Here is a 22,630-nt window from a genome sequence, read left to right as displayed (position 1 = left end):
GCCCCTTACCCTGCCCCGTGTCCTGCCCCGTGTCCTGCTCTTGCCCCGCGTCCTGCTAACGCCTCAGCCTGGGGTTGCCGGCCCCTGTTGGCTGCGGAACCACGAAGAAATTCTCTGTTTGAGAGCTTTGGCTGTGCCGATGCGGGTGTGGGACGGGGGCTCTGCAAGCACGGGCTCTTCCAGGTGGGCTGACCCTAGCACAGGCTGTTCCAGGCAGGGTCACCGAGCACGGGCTGTTCCAGGTGGGCTGACCCGAGCACGGGCTGTTCCAGGCAGGGTCACCGAGCACGGGCTGTTCCAGGTGGGCTGACCCGAGCACGGGCTGTTCCAGGTGGGCTGACCCGAGCACGGGCTGTTCCAGGCAGGGTCACCTGAGCACAGGCTGTTCCAGGCAGGGTCACCCGAGCACGGGCTGTTCCTGGCGGGCTCACTCGAGCCTGGGCGCTGCTGTACTCCAGTGCCGGTCGTTGTTCCATTGCCCACAGGGCTGCTCTGGACACACGGCCCAGAGACCAAATTTGGGGCATTGAACACAGTTGCGGTGGCTTTCTGAGGAGGTGGAGCGCAGGCATTGAGGAGAAGTTTATCATGGACTTCTGGTTCCAACCTGCCCCTCCTGTTCCTCTGCGGGAAGATAAATGAGTTATCCCAAGGCCCAGTTCTGCAATTAACCCGAGTTTTGGGGAAAAAAGCGCCTTGTTTTTGCTGCAAAGGCGAGAGTCCCGCGAAGGGCTGAGCTGGCACAGGGGCTGGGGACCAGGGCTGCGCGGGGCGGTGGCACCGCAGGGACACCGGGGCCTCCTCAGCCAGCACAGCGCCGCCGGAAGGGGTTTACCGAGCCCTCCGAGTGCTCCCCCGTCAAACTGCACCGACTGGATTCATGGTGTGAATTTTAAAGGCTCCTCAAAGCTCTGTAGACAGTTATTTTAACATTAATAGCTTAAGGTTGGTTTGAAATAGGCTTAACAAATAGCTCTTTTATCAAAATACATACCTTTGGGCTATTGTTCTTTAGGTTCACTTTTTTTTAAGCTCATCTGTACCGTGGCGGCACATACGTACGGGGCCCGGGTCAGAGTTCTGGGAGCAAACCCACGTGGAAAAGCAGGGTTAGAAAGGACACCGGCGCCTGTGCCTCCCGGTGAAGGTCTGGGTGTGCCCGGCTGCCTGTTGGGTACCGCGGATGGGTACCGGGAGCCAGCGGCGGTGCTCGCTGTTTGTTACAGGTGCTCGCTGTTTGTTACAGGTGCCACTGTTACAGGTGCTGCTGTTAGAGGTGCTCGCTGTTACAGGTGCCGCTGTTACAGGTGCCGCTGTTACAGGTGCTGCTGTTACAGGTTCTCGCTGTTACAGGTGCCGCTGTTACAGGTGCTGCTGTTACAGGTTCTCGCTGTTACAGGTGCCGCTGTTACAGGTGCCGCTTTTACAGGTGCTCGCTGTTTGTTACAGGTGCTGCTGTTACAGGTTCTCGCTGTTACAGGTGCCGCTCTTACAGGTGCTGCTGTTACAGGTTCTCGCTGTTACAGGTGCTGCTGTTACAGCCCGGCAGCAGCTCCCGGGGTACAATGCTGCGGGTTTATAGTGTCTGACTCCTTTAACTAGAGCCCTTTCCTCGCTTCCCATCAATGTCGTTTTGCTGTTGTTAAGAGCCCGGTGCATTTTTATCTGAGCTTTAGAGCGCTGGGCAGGGAGAAAGCCAATTGTCTTTCCCACATTATTTGTTTTCCACTACGTTTTTCATGCTGCCCTTTATGGGAGCACCTCGAGCAGTACAACTGACGCGTGTCAGTTCTGATCCTTCTTCGTGCTACCTTGTCCTGGGAAAAAATAAATATACATATGTGCAGGACAGCATTTTATTTTGGTGAATGGTAAAGTAAAACGTAATTGTTGTGTGTCCTTGCTGCTCTGACTTTATGGTCGCTAAGCTGAGGGTGCTGAATGGAGGAATGTTTTGTGCCGTTTGGTATGCAGGGGGCTGCCCACGCCTGCCCGCGGTGCCGCAGTGTGGTCACGCCGGCCAGCGCCGCCCCGACGGCTTGGCTGGGCGGGAAGGACGTGGGGACTGACACGCGGAACTGGGGCCGGAGGGGCTGCTGGGGAGGCTGGTGAAGCTCATTGCGGGACCCCATCGCCTCCCAGCGCCCGTGGAAGCAGAGCATAGAGAGAAAGGAGGGCATTAACTCAACGTCCTCTTCCAGAGTGGGAAGGACCCTGGTGACTCGGACTTGGACCACGCCGGGGGAGCTGGTTCAGGAGCTGGTTCGGGAGCTGGTTCGGGAGCTGGTTCAGGAGCTGGTTCAGGAGCTGATTCAGGAGCTGGTTCGGGAGCTGGTTCGGGAGCTGGTTCAGGAGCTGGTTCCTGTGCCTGCAGCTCTGGGCAGCAGCTCCCTGGGTCTGTAGGAGCTGCCAGTTCATCACGGTTGCTCTTGGAGCTTGCAGGCTGCGGGGGAGCCTTTGCTACGGTTACAGCACCCAGACCCATCGTGAACCAACAGGTGTCCAGGAGTAACCCCAGGACCCACGTTCCCTCTGCTGGCCCAGGAGACGTGTGGATGTGGCCGGGCTTCCCCGGCACAGCCCGTGGCAGAGCCGCTGGCACGGCAGCCGGCAGCGTTGTGACCTGCTCCCCGGGACAGGAGCGGTGCTGGGAGCGCTGGTTCTGCTCTGCGGCCCGTGCTGCTGAGCAGTGGTGCAGGGCGGCCCGAGAGCACTGGGGTGAGGGTCCCGGCGCCACGACCCAGCCCCCTGGACAGCTGTTCTGGAAACCACCGTATTCCCACCGAGTTCAGCAGCGTGTGCCGCGTTGGGAGGAGGGCGCAGGCCGTGCCGCCTGGCACGTGGGGTCCGTGGCTCGTCCTGCGGGGTCCGTGGCTCGTCCTGTGGGGCTGGTGGCTCATCCTGTGGGGCCAGAGAGCTCGGCAGAGCTTGCAGAGCGCAAGGAGGCCGCTTGTCCCAAGGGCTGCGGGGAAGGAGCTTTCCCGCCTCTGTGGATACATCAGATGATGATAAATACCGAACCAGCAGTGCCTTTGATCCTTTTATGGCGCGATCCCTTTAGCCCGTGGTGACATTTGAGCACAGCAGCCCAAGCTGGGGCCGTCACCACCGTGGCTGCTCCTCCGCTGTCTGAGGGCAGCGGTGGCACCGCTCCCACCGGCGGCCTCTGATCAGCAGCCGTCGCTCATTGCACCATCTCCAGGAGCCCAAAATCTTGTGGATGCCGTTTGTTTTCTGTGGTTGCCTGTCCCTGTCCCGCGCCCTCGGGCCCAGCGCTCCCGTCCGTCCGTGCCCCGCCAGCCCGCTCAGCCGCGGGTCTGGTCAAACCTGAGAGCGGGGCGTGCAAACGCCAGCGGGAAACGCTCTCTTTGCAGAAGGTCTCAAGGTCTCTTGCCTGTGGCTGCGTGTCAGCTTCGAGCACCGCAGGGATGCTGTGCACGGGCCGGGAAGGGGCCGCTTGGCCTCCAAGTCGAGCCTCTCGCTGAGACAGCTTGGAAACTCTTAGCCCTCCCTTGCTTGGGAATACTTCCACTCTGGATCTTTAACCTGGAGCGTTCGGGGCCAGCAGTACAGGGATGGTGCCATGGGCAGATGTCCAACTAATGTTTCAAGAGAATAAATAAATGATGATATCTCAGTGCTTGGTATTCAGCAAGGACAGAAAAAGCTGCAGTTCACCAGTGCTGTTAATTCCCCAGCATCCTTTACAAAGCCCGGGCAGGAGGTTTCCCGTCCCGGTGGGCAGAGCAGCGCTGCTGTGAGCGATGCTCTCCGGCCGCCGCGTCTGCAGGATGGGGGTGCGGGGATACCGGGGATACCGCGGACGCACCTGACACCCAGCGCTCCGTTCTGTGCGGCCAGGGCTTCGGCAGCTTCGATAGTTACAAATGCCATTTATTCTCCTTCCTGTACCAAAGTGGAGGGGGGAACCCAGACCCTCGAGGTTTTGGCGGTTCAGCCCTGCAGCGGCTGGAGGTTTCTTGTCCAGCTCTCCCGTGCGAACGCGGGTTCGCTCCGTCACGTCTGGGTCGCGAGGCAGCGCAGGCAGTGTTACTGCCTCAAAGACGGTGTAGATCTTAATGAAAATGATTCCATCCTCCTCTCGGTTCCTGTCGCCTTTCCCGGTGTCTCTCCTGACCTGGGGAAAAAAGTATCCCTGCAGAAGTTGTCTGCGGGTCATCATCCACGATCCTGTTCACCAGGGAAGTTAATGGTGTTATCTGCAGCCCGCACGGCGTCCGGGGAGCAGAGGCTTCTCCCTGCTCCTGAACTCGTTCTTCTGCGGGAGAGGATCCTGTCACCCTGCGCAAGGTTTACGTTCTGCCGGTTCAGAGAGGGGGGGTGTGTGTTGCAGGTGGAAATGATGATGCACGTCTGGGCCGCCAAAACGCCCGCGCTCTCTCGGGTTCCGTTTCCAGCTCGTGCTGTTCTTCTCCTCCCAGGACACGCAGCAGCCGTGGTCCGGGACTTGTCACCCACGTTGTCCCTGGCGGGAGGGAAACGTCTCCCTTCTGCTGCTGTTTTCCTGCCAGCAGCGCTGGCTGTGCGGGGACTTGGGGTCTGTGGTCCTGTCACACCAGCATCTCTGTCATGCCAGCATCCCCATCACACCAGCGTCCCTGTCACACCAGTGTCCCCATCACACCATCGGCCCCGTCACACCAGTGTCCCCATCACACCATTGGCCCCGTCACACCAGTGTCCCCGTCACACCAGCGGCCCTGTGCGCTCATCAGCCTGGGCATCACACGGGTGCCCTGTGCCGGGTGTTCCCGAGCAGAATCCTCCGTGTGTGCCCTGTGCTGGGTGTTCCCGAGCAGAATCCTCCACGTGTGCCCTGTGCCGGGTGTTCCCGAGCAGAATCCTCCGTGTGTGCCCTGTGCCGGGTGTTCCCGAGCAGAATCCTCCGTGTGTGCCCTGTGCCGGGTGTTCCCGAGCAGAATCCTCCACGTGTGCCCTGTGCCGGGTGTTCCCGAGCAGAATCCTCCACGTGTGCCCTGTGCCGGGTGTTCCCGAGCAGAATCCTCCACGTGTGCCCTGTGCCGGGTGTTCCCGAGCAGAATCCTCCGTGTGTGCCCTGTGCCGGGTGTTCCCGAGCAGAATCCTCCGTGTGTGCCCTGTGCCGGGTGTTCCTGAGCAGAATCCTCCGTGTGTGCCCTGTGCCGGGTGTTCCCGAGCAGAATCCTCCACGTGTACCCTGTGCCGGGTGTTCCTGAGCAGAGCGGTTCCCCCGGATGTCCCTGCTTGGCAGAATGTTCTTCTGCAGAGTTAAATCCAAGTAATGACTTCGGATACCCTTGGCTGCACGGTAAAGCGCCCCGTGCTCGCGGCACAGCCCAGGGGAGGGTGCGGCTCAGCCCAGCAAAGCCTGGTTTCTTCGTTTAGGCTGCCTTTGGGAGCGGTTCTAAGCCACGGGGCAGCTGTGGTGCCGCACGTGCTCCGCGTCCCTGCGCCCGCTGGCCGAGAGGGCAGAGGACAGACATCTTAAACCGTCACGTTGGCCCTTTTCCACATCTCGGTGCTGCAGCATTGCTGGGAAGATATTCTGATAAAGATTAACGGTCTTCGAAAGAGATTAAAATATAAAATTCACAATTGCTTCCTGTAGGTGCATTGTAAGGGTGTAAAAAAATACTTGAGAAGTTACTGTTATTCTAAAATTAGACCCAAGGCTGAGCGATAGTTTAGCGTGTAGACAAGAGAAAGGCGATCCCCGATATTTAACACAGGGTGGCGAGGGGAGCAGCAGGAGAATGAGGGGAATCTGCGTTCACAAAGGTCGGTGGGTGGGCGGACGCCGGCTGGAGCCCCCGCTGCTGGTGCTTTGTGAAGTTCTCGTCCTTCTCAGTTTACGGTCAGTTAATCCCGTTGCTTTAAACCTTGTTTAAAGCAAACCGGTGTCACCTCTCTGAGTCCAGCGTGCGACTGGAGATGAATGGAAATGCCGTAGTTTGCGTTCGGCTGGAACTGGAGATGAAATGTCGTCTGGTGGGTTTTACACCACCACGCGGTTCTGCTGCGGGCGCTGATTGCTATGGGCACGGTGGCTGTGCTCAGAAGGTGCAGGAGTTGCCATGGGAAGGTACAGGAGCTGCCATGGGAAGGTGCAGGAGCTCCTGTCAGGAGGTGCAGGAGCTCCTGTGGGAAGGTGCAGGAGCTCCTGTCAGAAGAGGCTTTGCCCGTGGGGTGTGGAGCCACCTCTCAGCATTCGGTGCCTCTCAGCACTGGCCAAGCAGCAGATGGGCCCGGGGGCTGCTGACCCCTGGAGAGCAGAAGCAGAGGGTGGCTGGGGCTGGTGGGGCTGTGCTGTCCAAGGGGATTTCACAGTTACAGAGTCATAGAATTGTTTTAGTTGGAAAAGCCCCTCAAGCTCATGGAGTCCACCCATAACCCACCCTGTCCCTGCCCCATGTCCTGAGAACCTCCTGTCCGTCTGTCCAGCCCTCCAGGGCTGGTGACTCCAGCACTGCCCTGGGCAGCCTGTTCCAATGCCCCACAGCCCTTTGGGGAAGAAATTGTTCCCACATCCAACCTCAACCTCCCCTGGGCAACTTGAGGCCGTTTCCTCTGCTCCTGGCGCTTGTTCCTGGGGAGCAGAGCCTGACCCCCCCGGCTCCAAGCTCCTTTCAGGAAGATCCACCATTGTTTGCTCCGATCACAGCCCTGAGCGCAGGAGTCAGAGCCGGGACCGGAGCGGTGTCTGCAGTGCTGCTGGGTGACACGCCGGGCTCCCCGCAGGTGTGGGGCGTCACAAAACACAGGGACATTCCTCCCCTTTGGGACGAGCGTGTCGTGTCTGCGGGACAGCCGTGCGCGGGGTCGGCTCTGCGGGGGCACGGCTGGGAGCGCCCTGGAACCACAGCCGCTCCCCGTGCCTCGCTGCAGGGGGGAACCGAATGAGGATACCGATGCTCGCCCCTTCTCCCCTCGGTACAAACGTGTGTCCAGGTGTGGCTGTCCTGCAGACCAGAGCCGGCAGTGGCACTTCTGCCGGTCGTTAAACTGCCGGCGCTTTCCCTCCTGCTCTCCCCTGCGGGACTCTCGTCCACACCCGAAGCAGCCGAGGGGCAGCCCCAGCGCTCAGCCCGTGTGTGGGGCTGGGGTGGATGTGGGGTGCAGGAGCGGGGAGGCTGTGCTGCTGGAGCCTGGCGGGAGACGAGCCCGAGCGAGGGGCAGCGGTGCCGCCGAGGGGCGGGTGTCCCCGAGGGGTGGGTGTCCCCGAGGGGTGGGTGTCCCCGCGGGTCTCACCCGTCTGTCCCCGCTCTGCAGAGTGTCCCCTGACCGCGGCCGCCCAGCTGGAGCTCAGCGCCGAGATGATCAAGGCTCTGCGCAACGGGGGAGCGCACCTGGATTTCCGGACGCGGGAGGGGATGACGGCGCTGCACAAGGCCGTGCGGTGCCGCAACCACGCGGCGCTGCTGGTGAGTGGGGGCAGCCACGGGGTCCCCCTCCCTCCCCCTGCCCTGCGCCCCAGCACCGGCTCCTCCTCGCACCCCGTCCAGGTTGCACACACGCTCTGTCCTTCCTGGGCCAGAGCACCCCCCGCATTGCTGTCGGGGGACACAGCTCGTGACAAGAGCGTGGCACTGATTACATGGGCCCTGGGGTGCGATGGGGGGGCACTGACACCTGCGACGGCGGGAGCATCCCCGGGGCCCTGCAGGGCAGGTTTCCTACCGCGAGGCCACGTGCAGCTGCGGAGCGAGGCCGGCGCTTCTCTTGCAGACGCTGCTGGACCTGGGTGCCTCCCCGGACTACAAGGACAGCCGGGGGCTGACGCCGCTGTACCACAGCGCCATGGTGGGGGGGGACCCCTACTGCTGCGAGCTGCTGCTGCACGACTACGCCCGGCTGGGCTGCGTGGACGAGAACGGCTGGCAGGAGATCCACCAGGTGGGGCGGCGCGGGGGGGCGGCCGCTGGCCCGCGCGTGTCCCTGCAGGCGTGGGGCCGGGCACGTGGGGTCCCAGCTCACGCTGCTCTGTTCTGGCCTGTGCTGGCCTGGGTCAGCAGCGTCGGGGTCATCCCCGGGCTCTGCCCGGCTCATGGACATCCCATGGACACTGCCTTGGGATCTCGGTCCAACGCATGAGACATTCTGGTTCCAAACCAGTCGTATCTGTCCCCGTTTCACACATCGACGAGCGGGTTTGGTGTAGGGAAGGCATGGGCCAGGGGTCGGGCCCTGAGCTGCCTTCAAGCGTCAAGACCCAGATCCTTGAGGGGAGGGAGGGTGTGCTGGCTCCGGAGTCCCTTGTCTGGGACCATGGGGAGTGTGGGTTGTCTGTACCAACACCCCCCAGCACCCGCCCTCAGCCCCCTGAAAGTGGACGAGCGCTGGCACAGCTGAGGACAAATGCATGAGGATGAGAAGATGAGAGACGTGTGTTTGTGACCCCGATTTACTGGCCATGAGCACCATGCCGGGGCAGATCTTTGAGGACTGCTGGTCCTGGGATGGACCAAACGTAGAGGAAAATACCACACCGGTTACCCAGGGGTGGGAGCTGCCGCCCCCCCTTCGCAGCGTGTGCCTCAGGGCTCCCTTTCGCTGGGTAATCTCGCTGGGGTAGCAAACGTCTGGAGCAGGACCTGGCACCGGTGTGACACTGGTCCCAAACCTGCAGCCGGGGTAGAGGTGGTTGAGCTGATGAGTGTCCAGGTGTACGTTGCTGCACGAGCAGCAGGATGTGTGCGTGGTAATGGGGCTTTTCAGCTTACAGGTCCAGCCTGATTCAGCTTTTCCAGCGCGGATGAGTCCAGCAGAGGATGTTATGGGATTTATTATCTTCCTGCTGCTCCTTGATTTCTCTTTCTGTTTCCCACTTCGATTTCGAGCAGGCGTGTCGCTATGGCCATGTTCAGCACCTGGAGCATCTTCTGTTCTACGGAGCTGATATGACTGCACAGAACGCCTCAGGAAACACTGCTCTCCACATCTGCGCTCTCTATAACCAGGTACACCTGTGCGACCTGGGGCATTGAACAGGAACGAGTCGATGGGGCAGCGGCCTGGCTGAGCGAGCACGGCGTCGGGCCGGGGCATCTGCTCACTGCCGGTGCGGCCCCCCCAGAAACGTTCTTCTGAGCGGGGATGAATGAGGCTGTTTCTGTTTGTAGCGCCGGCCTGGCTTGGGATTTCTCAAGGGGCAGGTGGCTGGAGAAGAGTCCGCGGTTTAATCTGTTCCTGTTCCCAAGAGGTTTTTGCTGATTTACTGCCTGAATTACTGTTGATTTACTGTTCTGTAGTTTTTCCTCTGGTTCCACTTCTCAACAAGCCCCCCCTCCCAGTGGGAAGGGAGCGGTTTGCCTGCGTGGAGAGGGCTGACTGGGAACAGGTGCTCACACTTAGCTTGAGGCCGGTGCTGATTTGGCCCAGGTGCTCACACTTAAGCTTGAGGCCGGTGCTGATTTGCCCAGGTGCTCACGTTTAATCTGAGGTGGGCACATGCCCGGGGTGGAGCTTGTTGGGCACATCCTGTGGCCTTTAGCCTGTGCTGGGGAAGGTTTGTGGACTGGGGTCCTGTTCCTCTCACAAACGGCCCCAAGTTCTTGCTGCTGGTCTCTGGGTGTTGCGGGCAGCACTGGGCACCGTTGCCGTGCTCACTGCTCTTTCCCGTTGGCAGGAGAGCTGCGCCCGGGTCCTCCTCTTCCGCGGGGCGAGCAAAGAGATCCGCAACTACAACAGCCAGACGGCGTTCCAGGTGAGGCGGCGAGCCCCGGCCCAGCCTCCGCGCGCACGGCGGGGACAGCGCGGGGCGGAGCGAACCCGCTTTGAGGTGTTTGTTCTGATGAGGGCTTGGTTGCTGGGGTGGGAAAGAGAACGCGCGGTGCTTGTGGGAAGGGCTGTGGAGGCGGTGTCTTGGTGTCAGTGCCCTGAGGTGGCTCCAGATAGCACAGAGTGATTCAGGGGGTTTAGAGGTTGTAATCTGCTGGGTTATCTTTCCCAATGCAAATCCGCATCCTCGTTGCGCAGGGTGGCCCGGAGCCCTCCGCCGTGCTGGGCTCCTCCTGGGGAGCTGAGATCCCGTGTTCATAAGGTCGGCTTCGGGATGGCGGTGCCGGGCCGGGTTCGGGATGGCGGTGCCGGGCCGTGCGGCTCCTGGAGCAGCTGTGCCCCTGTGCTCCCCGTGCGCCCCCCTTGCCCGGGGCCCACGGGGGCACCGGCGGCTGCTGCGGAGGGTCCGAAATGATGGGCTGCGGTGCCTTTTGTGTTCAGACTTGGGCGGAGAGGGTGATGGCGATGAACCTGAGCTCCGGCGGTGGTTCAAAGGGAAGTGGGTGGGGGTGTTTCTGGTTCACGCCCGTGCTCCCGTGGGTGCAGGTCGTCTCTCTGCGGGTGTTCCTGCAGTCCTCGGTGTTCCTGCAGTCCTCGGTGTTCCTGCAGTGGCGGAAGGCGCTCTGTCCCGCCTTTGTGCCCTCTCTGGGGCGGCGTCTCGTCTGCGTTCTCCACAAGTCGTGTCGCTCGGCTGAGGCCGCAGGCGCTTGTCCCCCGTCTCAGCGCTGGTGCTGGTGTCGGGTGGTGGTTTTGTGGTGCGTTTTGTTTGGTTGATTTGGAGGCGGTTGTGCTGTGAGCGGACAAGGTTTCCTGTTGACCGGTACGGCTGTGTCGGCGCAGAGCCGCCCTGGCCGCGGTGCTTGGTCACTTGTGCAGCTCCGGTGATGCCGATCAGTTGTGGAACCCAAGCATGTGGTGGAGGTTTTTGTCAGTCTGTCCCTGCCCACGGGCGCTGCCGGAGCCGAGGGATCCCCAGGACATCGGGGGCTCCGTTTCCCGTCCTGTGCTGAGCACGGGGCGGCTGCAGCCCCCGGGCAGGATGTGGTGCTGATGCTCCCGGGCTGGTGACAGCGATGTCCCTCCTGTCACCCTGCTGAGCCACTGCCATATCAAAAGGGACCAGCCGCTGTGCCTGTCCCTGGGAATGGGCTCGTAACCGGCCACCAGCTGAGCTCCATGTGGCCATCACCGCCCTGGCAATGGGCTCGTAACCGGCCACCAGCTGAGCTCCGCGTGGCCATCGCCGCCCTGGCAATGGGCTCGTAACCGGCCACCAGCTGAGCTCCGCGTGGCCATCGCCGCCCTGGGAATGGGCTCGTAACCGGCCACCAGCTGAGCTCCGCGTGGCCATCGCCGCCCTGGGAATGGGCTCGTAACCGGCCACCAGCTGAGCTCCGCGTGGCCATCGCCGCCCTGGGAATGGGCTCGTAACCGGCCACCAGCTGAGCTCCGCGTGGCCATCGCCGCCCTGGGAATGGGCTCGTAACCGGCCACCAGCTGAGCTCCGCGTGGCCATCGCCGCCCTGGGAATGGGCTCGTAACCGGCCACCAGCTGAGCTCCGCGTGGCCATCACCGCCCTGGCAATGGGCTCGTAACCGGCCACCAGCTGAGCTCCGCGTGGCCATCACCGCCCTGGCAATGGGCTCGTAACCGGCCACCAGCTGAGCTCCGCGTGGCCATCACCGCCCTGGCAATGGGCTCGTAACCGGCCACCAGCTGAGCTCCGCGTGGCCATCACCGCCCCGGCGCTGCTGGTCCAGCAGGTTCACCCGCCTCGTCACCTCTGCACAACCGGCCCTGTCCCGCCCTGCAGTGAGGATGCTGCAGGAGACCCCATGAACACCCCCGGGATGGGGTAACAGCCGCACTGAGCACCCCAAGATCAGACGGGGTAAGGACCCTTCCTGCGCTGCCTCGCTCGGATCCCCGTGGGGGCAGGCAGCAGAAAGCCGTGGCTGAAAGGGGCCCGGGAGGTCGGGTTTTGGGCTCCGTTGCTGTATCCCCGGATCGGCTCTGTCTGAAGGTTCCTATGGTGTCTGCTCCCCTGCTCAGGAGCCCCGTCCCGGGCTGGGCTGCTCCTGTGCTTCACTCCCCACGCTCAGTGTTTTCTGACATCTAACCTGGATCTTTCCTGTTGAGTTTTAAGCCTGTTGCTTTTCCCTGTCCTTGAGAACAGGTTATTTGTGCCCTCGCTGCCTGCTTTCTGCTTCTCCAGCCAGGTCACCTCTTCCCCACCTGATCTGGGTGAGCGTCCCAGAGCTCACAGGTTTCTTGCAGGGCCTTTGAAAGCGTAATCTGGTCATGGCTGTTGGTTCGCTCTGCAGTCTCTCCGTATCTCTTGTTCAGCGCTGTTCCTAAAGCAGCCGTCTCGGCTGAAAGCAGCGGGCTCTGCGGGGCGGTGGGGTTACGCTGCACGTGTTGGAGGTGAGGCTGCTCGTTGTAAATCCTGCTGTGTTTTCCTTTTTCTGCCACAGCGTGACTTGGTTGACTCACTTTCAGCTGCTGATGCTGCAGTCCCAGCTCTCGGCTCCCCCTGCCGCGCTGGTGCTGCGGATGGAGCCGCGGGGACGGTGCCCGCTCGGCCGGGCTTGCGGCTGCTGGGGCTGGAAACCCCCCCGGGGTCCCACCCTGGGGCTCTGGCCCCTGCTCAGCGTCCTCCTGCTGAGGAGCCTCTTTGTTACACCCAGACAAAGCTTCCTGCATTGCACCCTGTGCCCATGGGCTCCTGTTCTTGGTCAACCTTGAGGAATCACAGAATCCCAGAATGTCAGGGGTTGAGGGGCCCTGGAAAGCTCATCCAGTGCAATCCCCCCGGAGCAGGAACACCCAGCTGAGGTTCCACAGGAAGGGGTCCAGGCGGGTTTGAATGTCTGCAGAGAAGGAGACTCCACAACCTCCCTGGGCAGCCTGGGCCAGGCTCTGACACCCTCACCCCCAACAAGTTGCTTCTCATATTCAAGTGGAACCTCCTGTGTTCCAGTTTGCACCCATTGCCCCTTGTCCTGTCACTGGGTGTCACCCAGCAGAGCCTGGCTCCATCCTCCTGACACTGCCCCTTTCCATATTGATCCCCAGCAATGAGTCCCCCCTCAGTCTCCTCTTCTCCAGCTCCAGAGCCCCAGCTCCCTCAGCCTTTCCTCACACGGCAGATGCTCCACTCCCTCCAGCATCTTGGTGGCTGCGCTGGACTCTCTGCAGCAGTTCCCTGTCCTTCTGGAGCTGAGGGACCACAACTGCACACTGCCATGGGCTGACCCGTCTCCTGCGATCCCTGTGCATAAACTGCCATTGCATTTGTCTCTATTGACGAAATCCTCACCATCCACATGCCTATTTCCTGAGTTTCCAACAATCATTTCAATTATAATACTCTAATGACTTTGTGTCTCCTTCCTGCTTGTTCACATCCAGGAGCTCAACAGGCACGTTCTGCAGCGCACCATACCTGTGCCGCTGGTGAGACGGAGTCCTGCCGAACCTGGGTGGGCTCCTGTGAAACCCGTTTAGCATACGTTTGTAGTCTGACAGTCATGAATTAGTTTTCTCATCGGTTTTTCAGCGCTTGGCAGGAATTTCAGCAGGATTTAATTTCTGTTGTTTCTGAGATGGGCACAGGAGGCTGTCCAAAGACAGCTACATGTCTTCCGTGTCCTCGCTCTTCGCAGAGCCAGGCCCGCTGCCCTCTCCTGGAAGCGGCTTGGATGCCTTGAATTTGTTTTCTCTTCACGAACGGCCGTTGTTGGTCGTCTCCGTTCACAAAATACCTGCGTTCCCCGGTGTTCCTCTGGACGGTAAATCTGACTTTCCCGGTGGATAGCGCAGCGTCCCGCTCCTGTGGGTGCGCTCCAAGCTGGTTGTGCCGCTCCTCTCGCCGGGGGCTGCCGGGGAGCACGGGCCACGGCCGGCACTGGGGCCGCTCCCGGTGCGTTTTGGCCGCGGCTCAGCCCGCGCCTGCGGATCCCCGGCACTGCCAATAGCAGCAGCGGTTCATAACCCGGGTGCGGAACCCGGCACACAGGCGGATAACGGCCCGGGTACCGCGTGGTGGTTCTGTGAGACCAACTGACCCCCTGGTTTCACAGAACCACAGAATGGACTGGGTTGGAAAGCCCTCAGAGATCATCCAGTCCAACCCTTGGTCCAACTCCAGTCCATTGACCAGATCACGGCACTCAGTGCCATGGCCAATCTCAGTTTACAAACCTCCAGGGCTGGTGAGTCCAGCACCTCCCTGGGCAGCCATTCCAATGCCTGACCACTCTCTCTGCACAGAATTGCTTTCTCATCTCCAGCCTCAATTTCCCCTGGCAGAGTTGAAGCCCCTGCCCCCTTGTCCTATTGCTGAGTGCCTGGGAGAAGAGACCAATCCCCCCTGGCTAGAACTGCCCTTCAGGTCGTTCTAGAGAGTGCTGAGCTCAGCTCTAAGCCTCCTCTGCTCCAGACTGAACAAGCCCAGCTCCCTCAGCCTCTCCCCATAGGGCTTGTGTTCCAGTCCCTTCCCCAGTCTTGTTGCTCTTCTCTGGACCCGCTCCAGCACTTCAATCTCTTTCCTGAGCTGAGGGGCCCAGAACTGAACACAACACTCCAGCTGTGGCCTCCCCAGTGCAGAGCACAGGGGAAGGATCACTGCCCTTGTCCTGCTGACCACGCTGGTTTGGATACAGGACAGGATCCCATTGGCCTTCTTGGCCACCTGGGCACAATGTTGGCTCCTGTAGAGCTTCCTGTCCATTAGTCCCCCAGGTCCCTTTCTGCCTGACTGCTCTCCAGCCACTCTGTGCCAGCCTGGAGCGCTGCAGGGGAAGTTTGGTGCTGTTTGCCCGATGTCGGTGATATCAGTGATATCGGTGATGTTGATGAGCTGCGGAGCAAAGAGCTCAGGTGCAAAGCTGCCAAACCGCTGGTCGTGCTGCCGGAGCTCGTGGCTCCTCCGGCTCCTGCCGGTGCTGCCGCTCCTGCTGCTCCCCGCCCGTGTCCCCTCGGGCGCCCCGACCTTCCCAACCACCCTCTGCTGCACCCGTCCCGTCGCCGGCCTTAGAACAACTCCGGTGGTTCTGAAACCCTTCGAGGTCTGCGCGGGGGCGTTATCTCAGTGTGCCGCTTGTCTCGGCGTTCTGGAGCAACACTAGCACGTTGTTAGATGGGTTTTCTTTGGAGATTTGTATCTTGTTGCTTTAAAACAGACATCACGGTCTGAACTCCGCAATTTGCAGTCACGTTGCCCAGGCAACGGGATACTCTCAAACGGAGCGATTTCGTTAAGGGATGTCGTCACTTAACTCTGATTTTTTTTCTAATTTAACTTAGATTTTAGCTGCCAGCGTTTGGATTTCTTGCTGATGACATACCTCGTGATGTCGTAGAGATAAATGTGATGCTGCTGATGCAGATGACAAGTGTGCGGTGTTGGAGAGCACTTGGGAGGAGCTGGGGGTATTTTCCGTTGTAGTGAGCTCAGCTGCAGACTCCTGCAAGCGGCCGCCGCTCCTCAGCGTGTAGAACAGAAACAAATCTGCTGCGTCCGTGTTCTAGAGACCTGCACCCGACCGATGCCCAGGGCGCTCCCCGATGCGGGGGTGTCTACAGCGGTATTTTTATCAATAAGCTCCGTGTTTTTCTTGCCGTCCCTGCAGGGTAACCTCGTCCTCCCCGTCTGCTCTCCTGTCGAACACTCGGGTTGCGAGGCCGTGGGTTTCTGTGTGTGCAGAGCCAACTGATTTCGTCCTCCAGCTCTGCGATAGTGGAAATTAAAATAACGTGTGGAGGTGTGGAGTTCCTGTTGGCGCTCGCGGTGGTTGTTCAACCTGGTGTTTACTGAAACTGCCGCATGTCTTCCTCACGCTTACTGCGTTTGCTCGAGTGGGAAGACGTTATCTTTTTGGCGTTTAAAAGTACATTTGTTAACTTTTAGCAATACGGTTTATTAAAGTTCAGGGCCTCTGAGAAATCTGTCTGTGCTCAGGCTCTTTGTTGTCCTTGACGACCAGGTAACGCAGAAACACGGCTTCTTCTGGCCTTTCTCAGCCTTCAGAATAACCAGAAGCTTTCTCGCAGTCCGGATCTGAAAAGCGTGGTTTCAGCTGAGATCAGCTGTTAGCGGTGGAGCTCGTGGGCACGGCCAGAGTGGCGGTGTTTTCCACGATGGGGTTGGCGTCTGTGTGCCCGGCACCTTCGGGTGCTGGGTGGGTGTCCCCACGCCGTGTGCGTGTCCGGACACAGCGGAGCTCAGCGGTTCCCATGAGCAAACCTGTGACAGCCCCGCTCGTGTGCGGGCGATGATCACGGCCGGCAGCGCCACAGGATGTCAGGGGTTGGAGGGCCCTGGAAAGCTCATCCAGTGCAATCCCCCCAGAGCAGGAACACCCAGCTGAGGTTCCACAGGAAGGGGTCCAGGCGGGTTTGAATGTCTGCAGAGAAGGAGACTCCACAGCCTCCCTGGGCAGCCTGGGCCAGGCTCTGACACCCTCACCCCCAACAAGTTGCTTCTCATGTTCAAGTGGAACCTCCTGTGTTCCAGTTTGCACCCATTGCCCCTTGTCCTGTCACTGGGTGTCACCCAGCAGAGCCTGGCTCCATCCTCCTGACACTGCCCCTTTCCATATTGATCCCCAGGAATGAGTCCCCCCTCAGTCTCCTCTTCTCCAGCTCCAGAGCCCCAGCTCCCTCAGCCTTTCCTCACACGGGAGATGCTCCACTCCCTCCAGCATCTTGGTGGCTGCGCTGGACTCTCTCCAGCAGTTCCCTGTCCTTCTGGAACTGAGGGGCCACAACTGGACACAATATTCCAGGTGTGGTCTCCCCAGGGCAGAGCAGAGGGGCAGGAGAACCTCTCTGACCTACTGACCACCCCCTTCTAACCCACCCCAGGTCCCATTGGCTTCCTGGCCACAAGGGCCCAGTGCTGGCTCATGGTCACCCTGCTGTCCCCAGGACCCCCAGCTCCCTTTCCCCTACACTGCTCTCTAGTAGGTGAAGCACCCTCCTCCTCTTCCTCTGGAAAATAACAATTCATTAACTCTGGGATGTTCTGCTTTCCAAGGCAGTTTCTCCTCCTCACAGTGCTCTGGGTTCCTGCTGGACCCGCGTCCCTGTGTCCCCAGGCTCTGCCCCAGGCTGGGGGCTCGTTGCCAGCACACAGCTGCTTTGGACCAACGGCCTGAGCAATACCCTGAGCAATGTCCTGCTCGCTGACACCTCTGCAGTAACAAATACATGTAGGGCAGGGTAAATTGAATATAACAGATCATGTGCACACTTATATGTATCTTCTGAGTGCAATCTGGATATACTGTCATGGGGAGAGGTAGATGTGTCGTGCCATGCGTTTCTGGGCAGAAATGCCTTCTGTGGAGGTCAGGATAGTGCTGTTCCTCCCCGCTCTGAGCAGATCAGCGCTGGGGGTGTTTCTGTCCGGGTGGGTTCTCCTCAGTGCTCCTCTGTGCTGAGAAAGTCAGGAGTTTGTTCTGTGCCTTCAGCCAAGGTCTTGGCAGAGCTCGCGCGTTTCCTTGTCCCTCCAGCAGTAACTGCTGGGTTAAGCCATCACCGGCATCTTTTCATACTCGTTTAGGATTGAGGGTGAGCAAACCCACTTCTGTCTGTCTTTCCTCGGTGGTCCAAAGTTCCAGCTTGGTGCTTTCGGTTTGTTTGCCTCCTTCTCGAAGACCCTTGTCCCAGCACCGCGTGTGTCAGTCCGGACGGGTCTTTGCCATCCTAACACCTCCTAAAATGACGTTTTTCTTTACACAATGTCACAATTTCCTTGGCGTGTGTTCAGTGTGGGGTTTCCACTGTTACGCCGCGTTGTTCTGCTCCACCGTGTCCAGCCGGTTGTTCTCCACCTCTATTTACACACTGGATTTCTTGGTTCCCAGGGTAGGTTTGTACCAGACCGTGCTGGTTTCGTCTCTGATTCCAGCCGTCACTGCTGTCAGCCCGGTTCATAGACCCGTCAGTCCATCTCTGTATTATGCTTTTTGCTTTTAACGTGATTTATTTCCCCAAAATGAGGGAAATTATCAGTAAAACAAGAATAAAATCTAATTAGAGCCTATGATGTCAAAATTGGCATAGGGTGTGCAGGAAAAAGAATCCAGAAAAACATTCTAGACGCTAAATGTGCATCAGTGTTCTCAATGTACCGCACACGGTCTCTGAAGATTCTGCAAAACAGCCTGGATATTGTGAGGGTGGGCAACGCTGGTGCTGCACAACTTATACAGGATTGTGGTACTTCTGGAAGTGTTTCCAACAGCAAGAAAGCTAGGCAGGTGAGGAGAAAGATACAGTAATAAATGATAAATTTGGAATATAATTGCAGCTACGGGTGGTGAGAACCTGGCCCAGGTTCCCAGAGAGGTGGTGGATGAACCATCCCTGGAGACATCCCAGGCCAGGCTGGACGGGCTCTGAGCACCCTGAGCTGGTGAAGATGTCCCTGTCATGGCAGGGGGCTGGGGGAGCTGGAAGGTCCCTCAACCCAACCCATCTGTGGTTCAGGACACCTTGCTCCCCGCCGTGGGGGAGATCACAGCATCGTCGGCCTCTCTTCAGGATACTCTTGTGATGCATCTCATTGGGGAGTCATCTTGTTTTCCCCGTAGCTCCATGTGCCTCATCCAAGAGCACTGAGGAGGTTCTCTGTCCCTCTTGGCCTGGAGCCGGATGGTCGCAGCTTTGAAGGTTTTTGTTTCTCATATATGTTCACATGCCCCCCTGCCTGACGCCGACCATTTGCAGATGCTCCGTGTAGCGGCAGAGCGTTAGTCTGGCTGAAGAGCCTCTTCCAAGCGCAGGGCTCGGGGTGTCGTCCGTGGGCAAAGCGGATCCCGGTTTGCTGTCCAGAGCGCGGGCTGCAGGCCGGGTGTCCCCAGCCCCGGGCTCCGTGTGCCCGCGGCGGGGCTGGCTGGCTCGAGGCGCTGGAGCCGCGCTTGTCCCGGCCGAGCTGCGCGGCTGCCGTGCAGGAGCGCTGCCTGTTGCTCCAGGAGGTGTTGGGTCTGTCACGCCGTCACTGACTCGGTGACACTCCTGGGAGCATCAGACGAGCCGCATCTGTGCGGTGCGATGGCAGCACACATGCTGGAACCTATCTAGAGCTCCGGCTCGTATGGCAGCCCAGATGGAGCCGCCGTATGCGAGCGGCAGGATTGGCCCCGTAGGACTGGCAGACTGCTGGAGGTCCAGGACGGATATAGAACGCGCTTGGAGTCTGCCCGGCCAAGGAGGGGTGGACGGCTTTGGAAGAAGTGCAGACACGTGGCAGTGCTGCCTGGGTAGATAGAACGCGATGGTTAAGAAGAATCATTCTGCTCTCTGTTTTCTGGGATAACGGGCAGGTCGCAAATCATCAGCCATGGGAAGCCTCAGTAACTGGAGAAGTCTTGGGTGAAGTGATGCAGAAGTAGCTGACGCCAGTCTGGCCTGTCGGCAGATGCTGGTCTGAGGGTTGCTGGGTGTCCCTGGTGTACCACGGCACCAGCTTGGCCGCCGGAGCCCTCCCTGCAGCTCTGTCTGTTCCTGCCCAGCACCGCTGGCGATCGCTCCCTTCCCTCCAGCGCCTGCTGGAGCTGCTGCTGAGCCGTCTCCCCCGTCCCGCTCCGTCCCGCCCCGGCACCCGCAGCCAGCGCCGCTCCTGCTGCCTTTTCCGCCTTTCGCACGGGTGGGGTGGTAACTGGGAAGCTCTGGACTTCTCTGGCTGTTGCGGTCTGCGACTGAGGGATGCCCTGAGAGCATGGCGAGCGTAGCATGGAGCAACCGCGGAGGCTGGCTTGACTTGGGAAGTCTGTCGCTTCCCAGCTGGAGGTTCAGCCCATGGGGCTGTGGTCTTCTTATGAAAATATGGGAACACATCAGTGTTTTCAGAGCTACTCTGGCATCCGCTCGGTGTTCTGATCCTCAGCCAGGTAACTCCCTTTCGAAGGTACCATCCCGAATGGAAACTCCTGCCACTGCACTCGATCTCTTCACTTCCCTCCCCTCTCTTCCTTTTTCTTCCCACTTTGTGGAGATCCTGATGAGCTTTTGTGTCGCTGGACACGTCGCTCGGCTCGGGGGCGCACGGCTGGGAGTCCGGGCCTCGCGGGTGGTTGATGTGTTGGTATGGGGTTGGTGTGTTCTGCTGCTCTTCCGTCTCCCAGTCCCCCGCTCTCCTCTCTGAGGCCGTGCAAGGTGACACGTCCAGCGGTGTCACCTGTCTGCGAGCCCGCGCGCCGCGGGCCCCGTCCCCTCCTGCGCACAGGGCAACGGCGCTTTGCCGGGTATCTCTAGGGACTGAAGAGCAGATAATGGTGGAAATCCACCTTGGAGCTGGCAGCGTCCGTACTGTGAGGACGAGTTCAAGGTGGTTGTACCCGCTGTTGCTGTACTGGGAAAGTGACTCCATTTGTTTAGCCCTCAGGTTAGCTGTTTTTCATGTTTCCTGTGCCAAATATTGTGGTGCGGGTTGGCCGGGGCTCCTGTCCCTGGGGGTGCTCCTGTCCCTGGGGGTGCTCCTACCCGACCCTCCACAGGGCCGCCGAGATCCTGGCTGCGGTGGCAGGATGGTCAGAACAGATCTTATGTCCCTCTGCGCTGTGGCTCTTGGTTCCTCAGCAGCCCCGCAGGACTGGGCGCTTGAGCCGGGCTGGGATGGGCTGGGCTGGGCTCAGCGCCGGCCGTGTGGATTTGTCACCCTGTCACGCGGGGTGGGACCGCGGCCTCTCCTGCAGCTGGTGTCCCTGCCCTGGGCCTCTGCAGCGTGTGACAGTCACAGGCTGGTGACAGCGGGTGCAGAGGGGCCACAGGGTTCGGTCTGCGGGAGCCTGGAGGTACCTCCTCTGGGCTCCTGCTCGATCGGTTCTTCATGGCACGTGACCTTATCCTCGCCCTTGTTCAAGCGCCCTGCCCCTTGGAGCAGATACCGCGGTGCCTTCCCATGGCTCGGTACATCCACCCGAGCTCCCTGTTCACCATCGCACATCGCACCTCGGTGCAAGGAGGCAACAGGCGCTTCAGTGTGAATATGCAGTGGCAATTCAGAACAAGAAACATTGAACACTGTTGTAGAGTCAGGCCCAGGATGAAGGCCGAGTGCAGTGCCGTGGGCTGGAGTTGTTTAACCGGCCCCTGTGCGGTTTGGTTCTGGTTTGGTGAGCGGGGCGGCAGCCCGGCCGTGCCGGTGGCCTCGGCCCCTGAGTCGGGTGCTTTGGTTCCCCACACCTGGGTGCCCCGCGCTCTGCGGGCCGGGTGCTGGTTCGGTGAGGTGCTGCTGGGCCTGGTGGGTGCTCATCGGTGTCACCCCAGCTCGGTGTCACCAGGAGGGGCTGGGGACCGTCTCGGGGGCTCACGCTTCTGTCGTCGTTTCTCTTTGGTGAGGAGTGTTTGTGCAGCACTGTTACCCACGGGACCTGGGGGGATCTCACCACCCTTACTCTTACAAGGAATGTTTGAGTGATCTTTCTGTTTTCGGCTGTTAACTCTCAAGACCTCACAGGCGTGCTGGCGTTACACACCACACCGCCTGGTCGGATGTCCCTCCTTTCTTTTAGAAATCACCGAGTTTGCCTAAAAAGATAAAAATAGGCAAATAGCTGTTAGATTAAAGAGCATTGTCGCTTTTGGTATGGTGCTGTGCAATGACTCAGGCGTTTCAGAAAACAGCCCTGTGCCGGAGCCGTGGGTGGTTGCGCAGCCTGAGCGCGTGTTTCCAGGGCTCGGTCCGGGCACCAGGGCAGACCGGTGAGAAGGGCCCTTTGCGCGGTGCTGTCCCCCGGCACCGCCAGGAGGAGGAACCTGGCTGTGGTGTCCAAGCGTTCGTATGGGGGCATTGGCTGATGGCTTCGCGGTGGGTCACTGGTCTTCTGTGGGCAAGGCAGAATGGTTTTCCTGATAGGCACCAGTTCCTCCCCCTTTGGTGTGCAGCCGCTAAAGTTGCTGGCTGTGAAATATAAAAGTTCAGGCATTTCCATCCTTGAGACTTCCTTTTCTTGTTTACCTGTCCCCAAAAAGCTCTTGCTTCTGATGTGGTGTTCAGGGCATGGTCTGTGGTGCGGGGTCTGCACAGCTCTACCAGCATGGGGGGTGCAGGGTGGAGGTGCTGGGGGTGCAGGGTGGAGTGGAGCAGATGCTGGGGATGCTGGGGTGCAGATGCTGGGGGTGCTGGGGGTGCAGGTGCTGAGGTGCTGGGGGTGCAGGTGCTGGGGTGCAGGTGCCGGGGTGCTGAGTTCAGGTGCCGGGGTGCATGGGAATGCTGACTGTGCCCCCCAGGCGGGGCAGCCGCTGTGCCCCGAGCCCCCGCTGAGCCGGCAGGGGTGTTTGAAATCCTTCCGGCTCCGTTCTTTTTCCAGCGTGGGTTGGAAAAGGTGCCAGCGGGGCTCTTCTCCCTCCCCGGGGATCTCTCTGAGAGTACCTGCCCAACAGAGGCCTCGTGCAGCGTGTCCGCTTGCGGCCCTGGAAGCTGTGTCCCCCGCGGGGGTCGATGGCGGGTGTGTGTCCCCCGCGGGGGTCGATGGCGGGTGTGTGTCCCCCGCGGTGTCACCGTCCCCGGCGCAGCCAGACCAGGGACAGCGGCGCCAGCCGTGCGGGGACAGCGGCGCCAGCCGTGCGGGGAGCGGCTCCTGCGCAGTGCGCGATTCCCCGGCCTTTTGGGAGTTATTCCTGCGACTTCCCTCTGATCAGGCTCATCATTTGTACTCGGAATCAGGACTTTTCATGCTGTTTGTTTGAGGAACTTTGAAGCTCAAATGCTTTTTCTAAATTTTGTCAGTTTGCTTGTTTTTCCTTTCAGATTTGCCTCAATTCAGGTCACTTGTGCCTCTGTGCGAAGGTTTGCTTGCCTGCTCAAAGAGCGTGATTTGGGAGAGCAGCCCGTGTCGCTGT

General features: G+C 60.0%; 1 protein-coding gene across 2 annotated transcripts in view; it reads left to right on the top strand.

Moving 5' to 3' along the window:
- The window catches only part of SHANK3 (SH3 and multiple ankyrin repeat domains 3), a 410,126-nt gene that overhangs the window by 101,630 nt on the left and 285,866 nt on the right, over window positions 1–22,630 (top strand). For both annotated transcript variants that reach the window (XM_065860718.2, XM_065860710.2), the window contains 4 exons: window positions 7,270–7,421; window positions 7,726–7,893; window positions 8,841–8,957; window positions 9,626–9,703. In XM_065860718.2, coding sequence (XP_065716790.1) covers window positions 7,270–7,421; window positions 7,726–7,893; window positions 8,841–8,957; window positions 9,626–9,703 — 515 coding nt within the window. The remainder of the gene's footprint in view (window positions 1–7,269; window positions 7,422–7,725; window positions 7,894–8,840; window positions 8,958–9,625; window positions 9,704–22,630) is intronic.

This window comes from Patagioenas fasciata, chromosome 1, assembly GCF_037038585.1.
Source record: "Patagioenas fasciata isolate bPatFas1 chromosome 1, bPatFas1.hap1, whole genome shotgun sequence".
Classification (NCBI taxonomy): domain Eukaryota; kingdom Metazoa; phylum Chordata; class Aves; order Columbiformes; family Columbidae; genus Patagioenas; species Patagioenas fasciata.
This window is presented reverse-complemented; position numbering and strand designations above follow the sequence as displayed.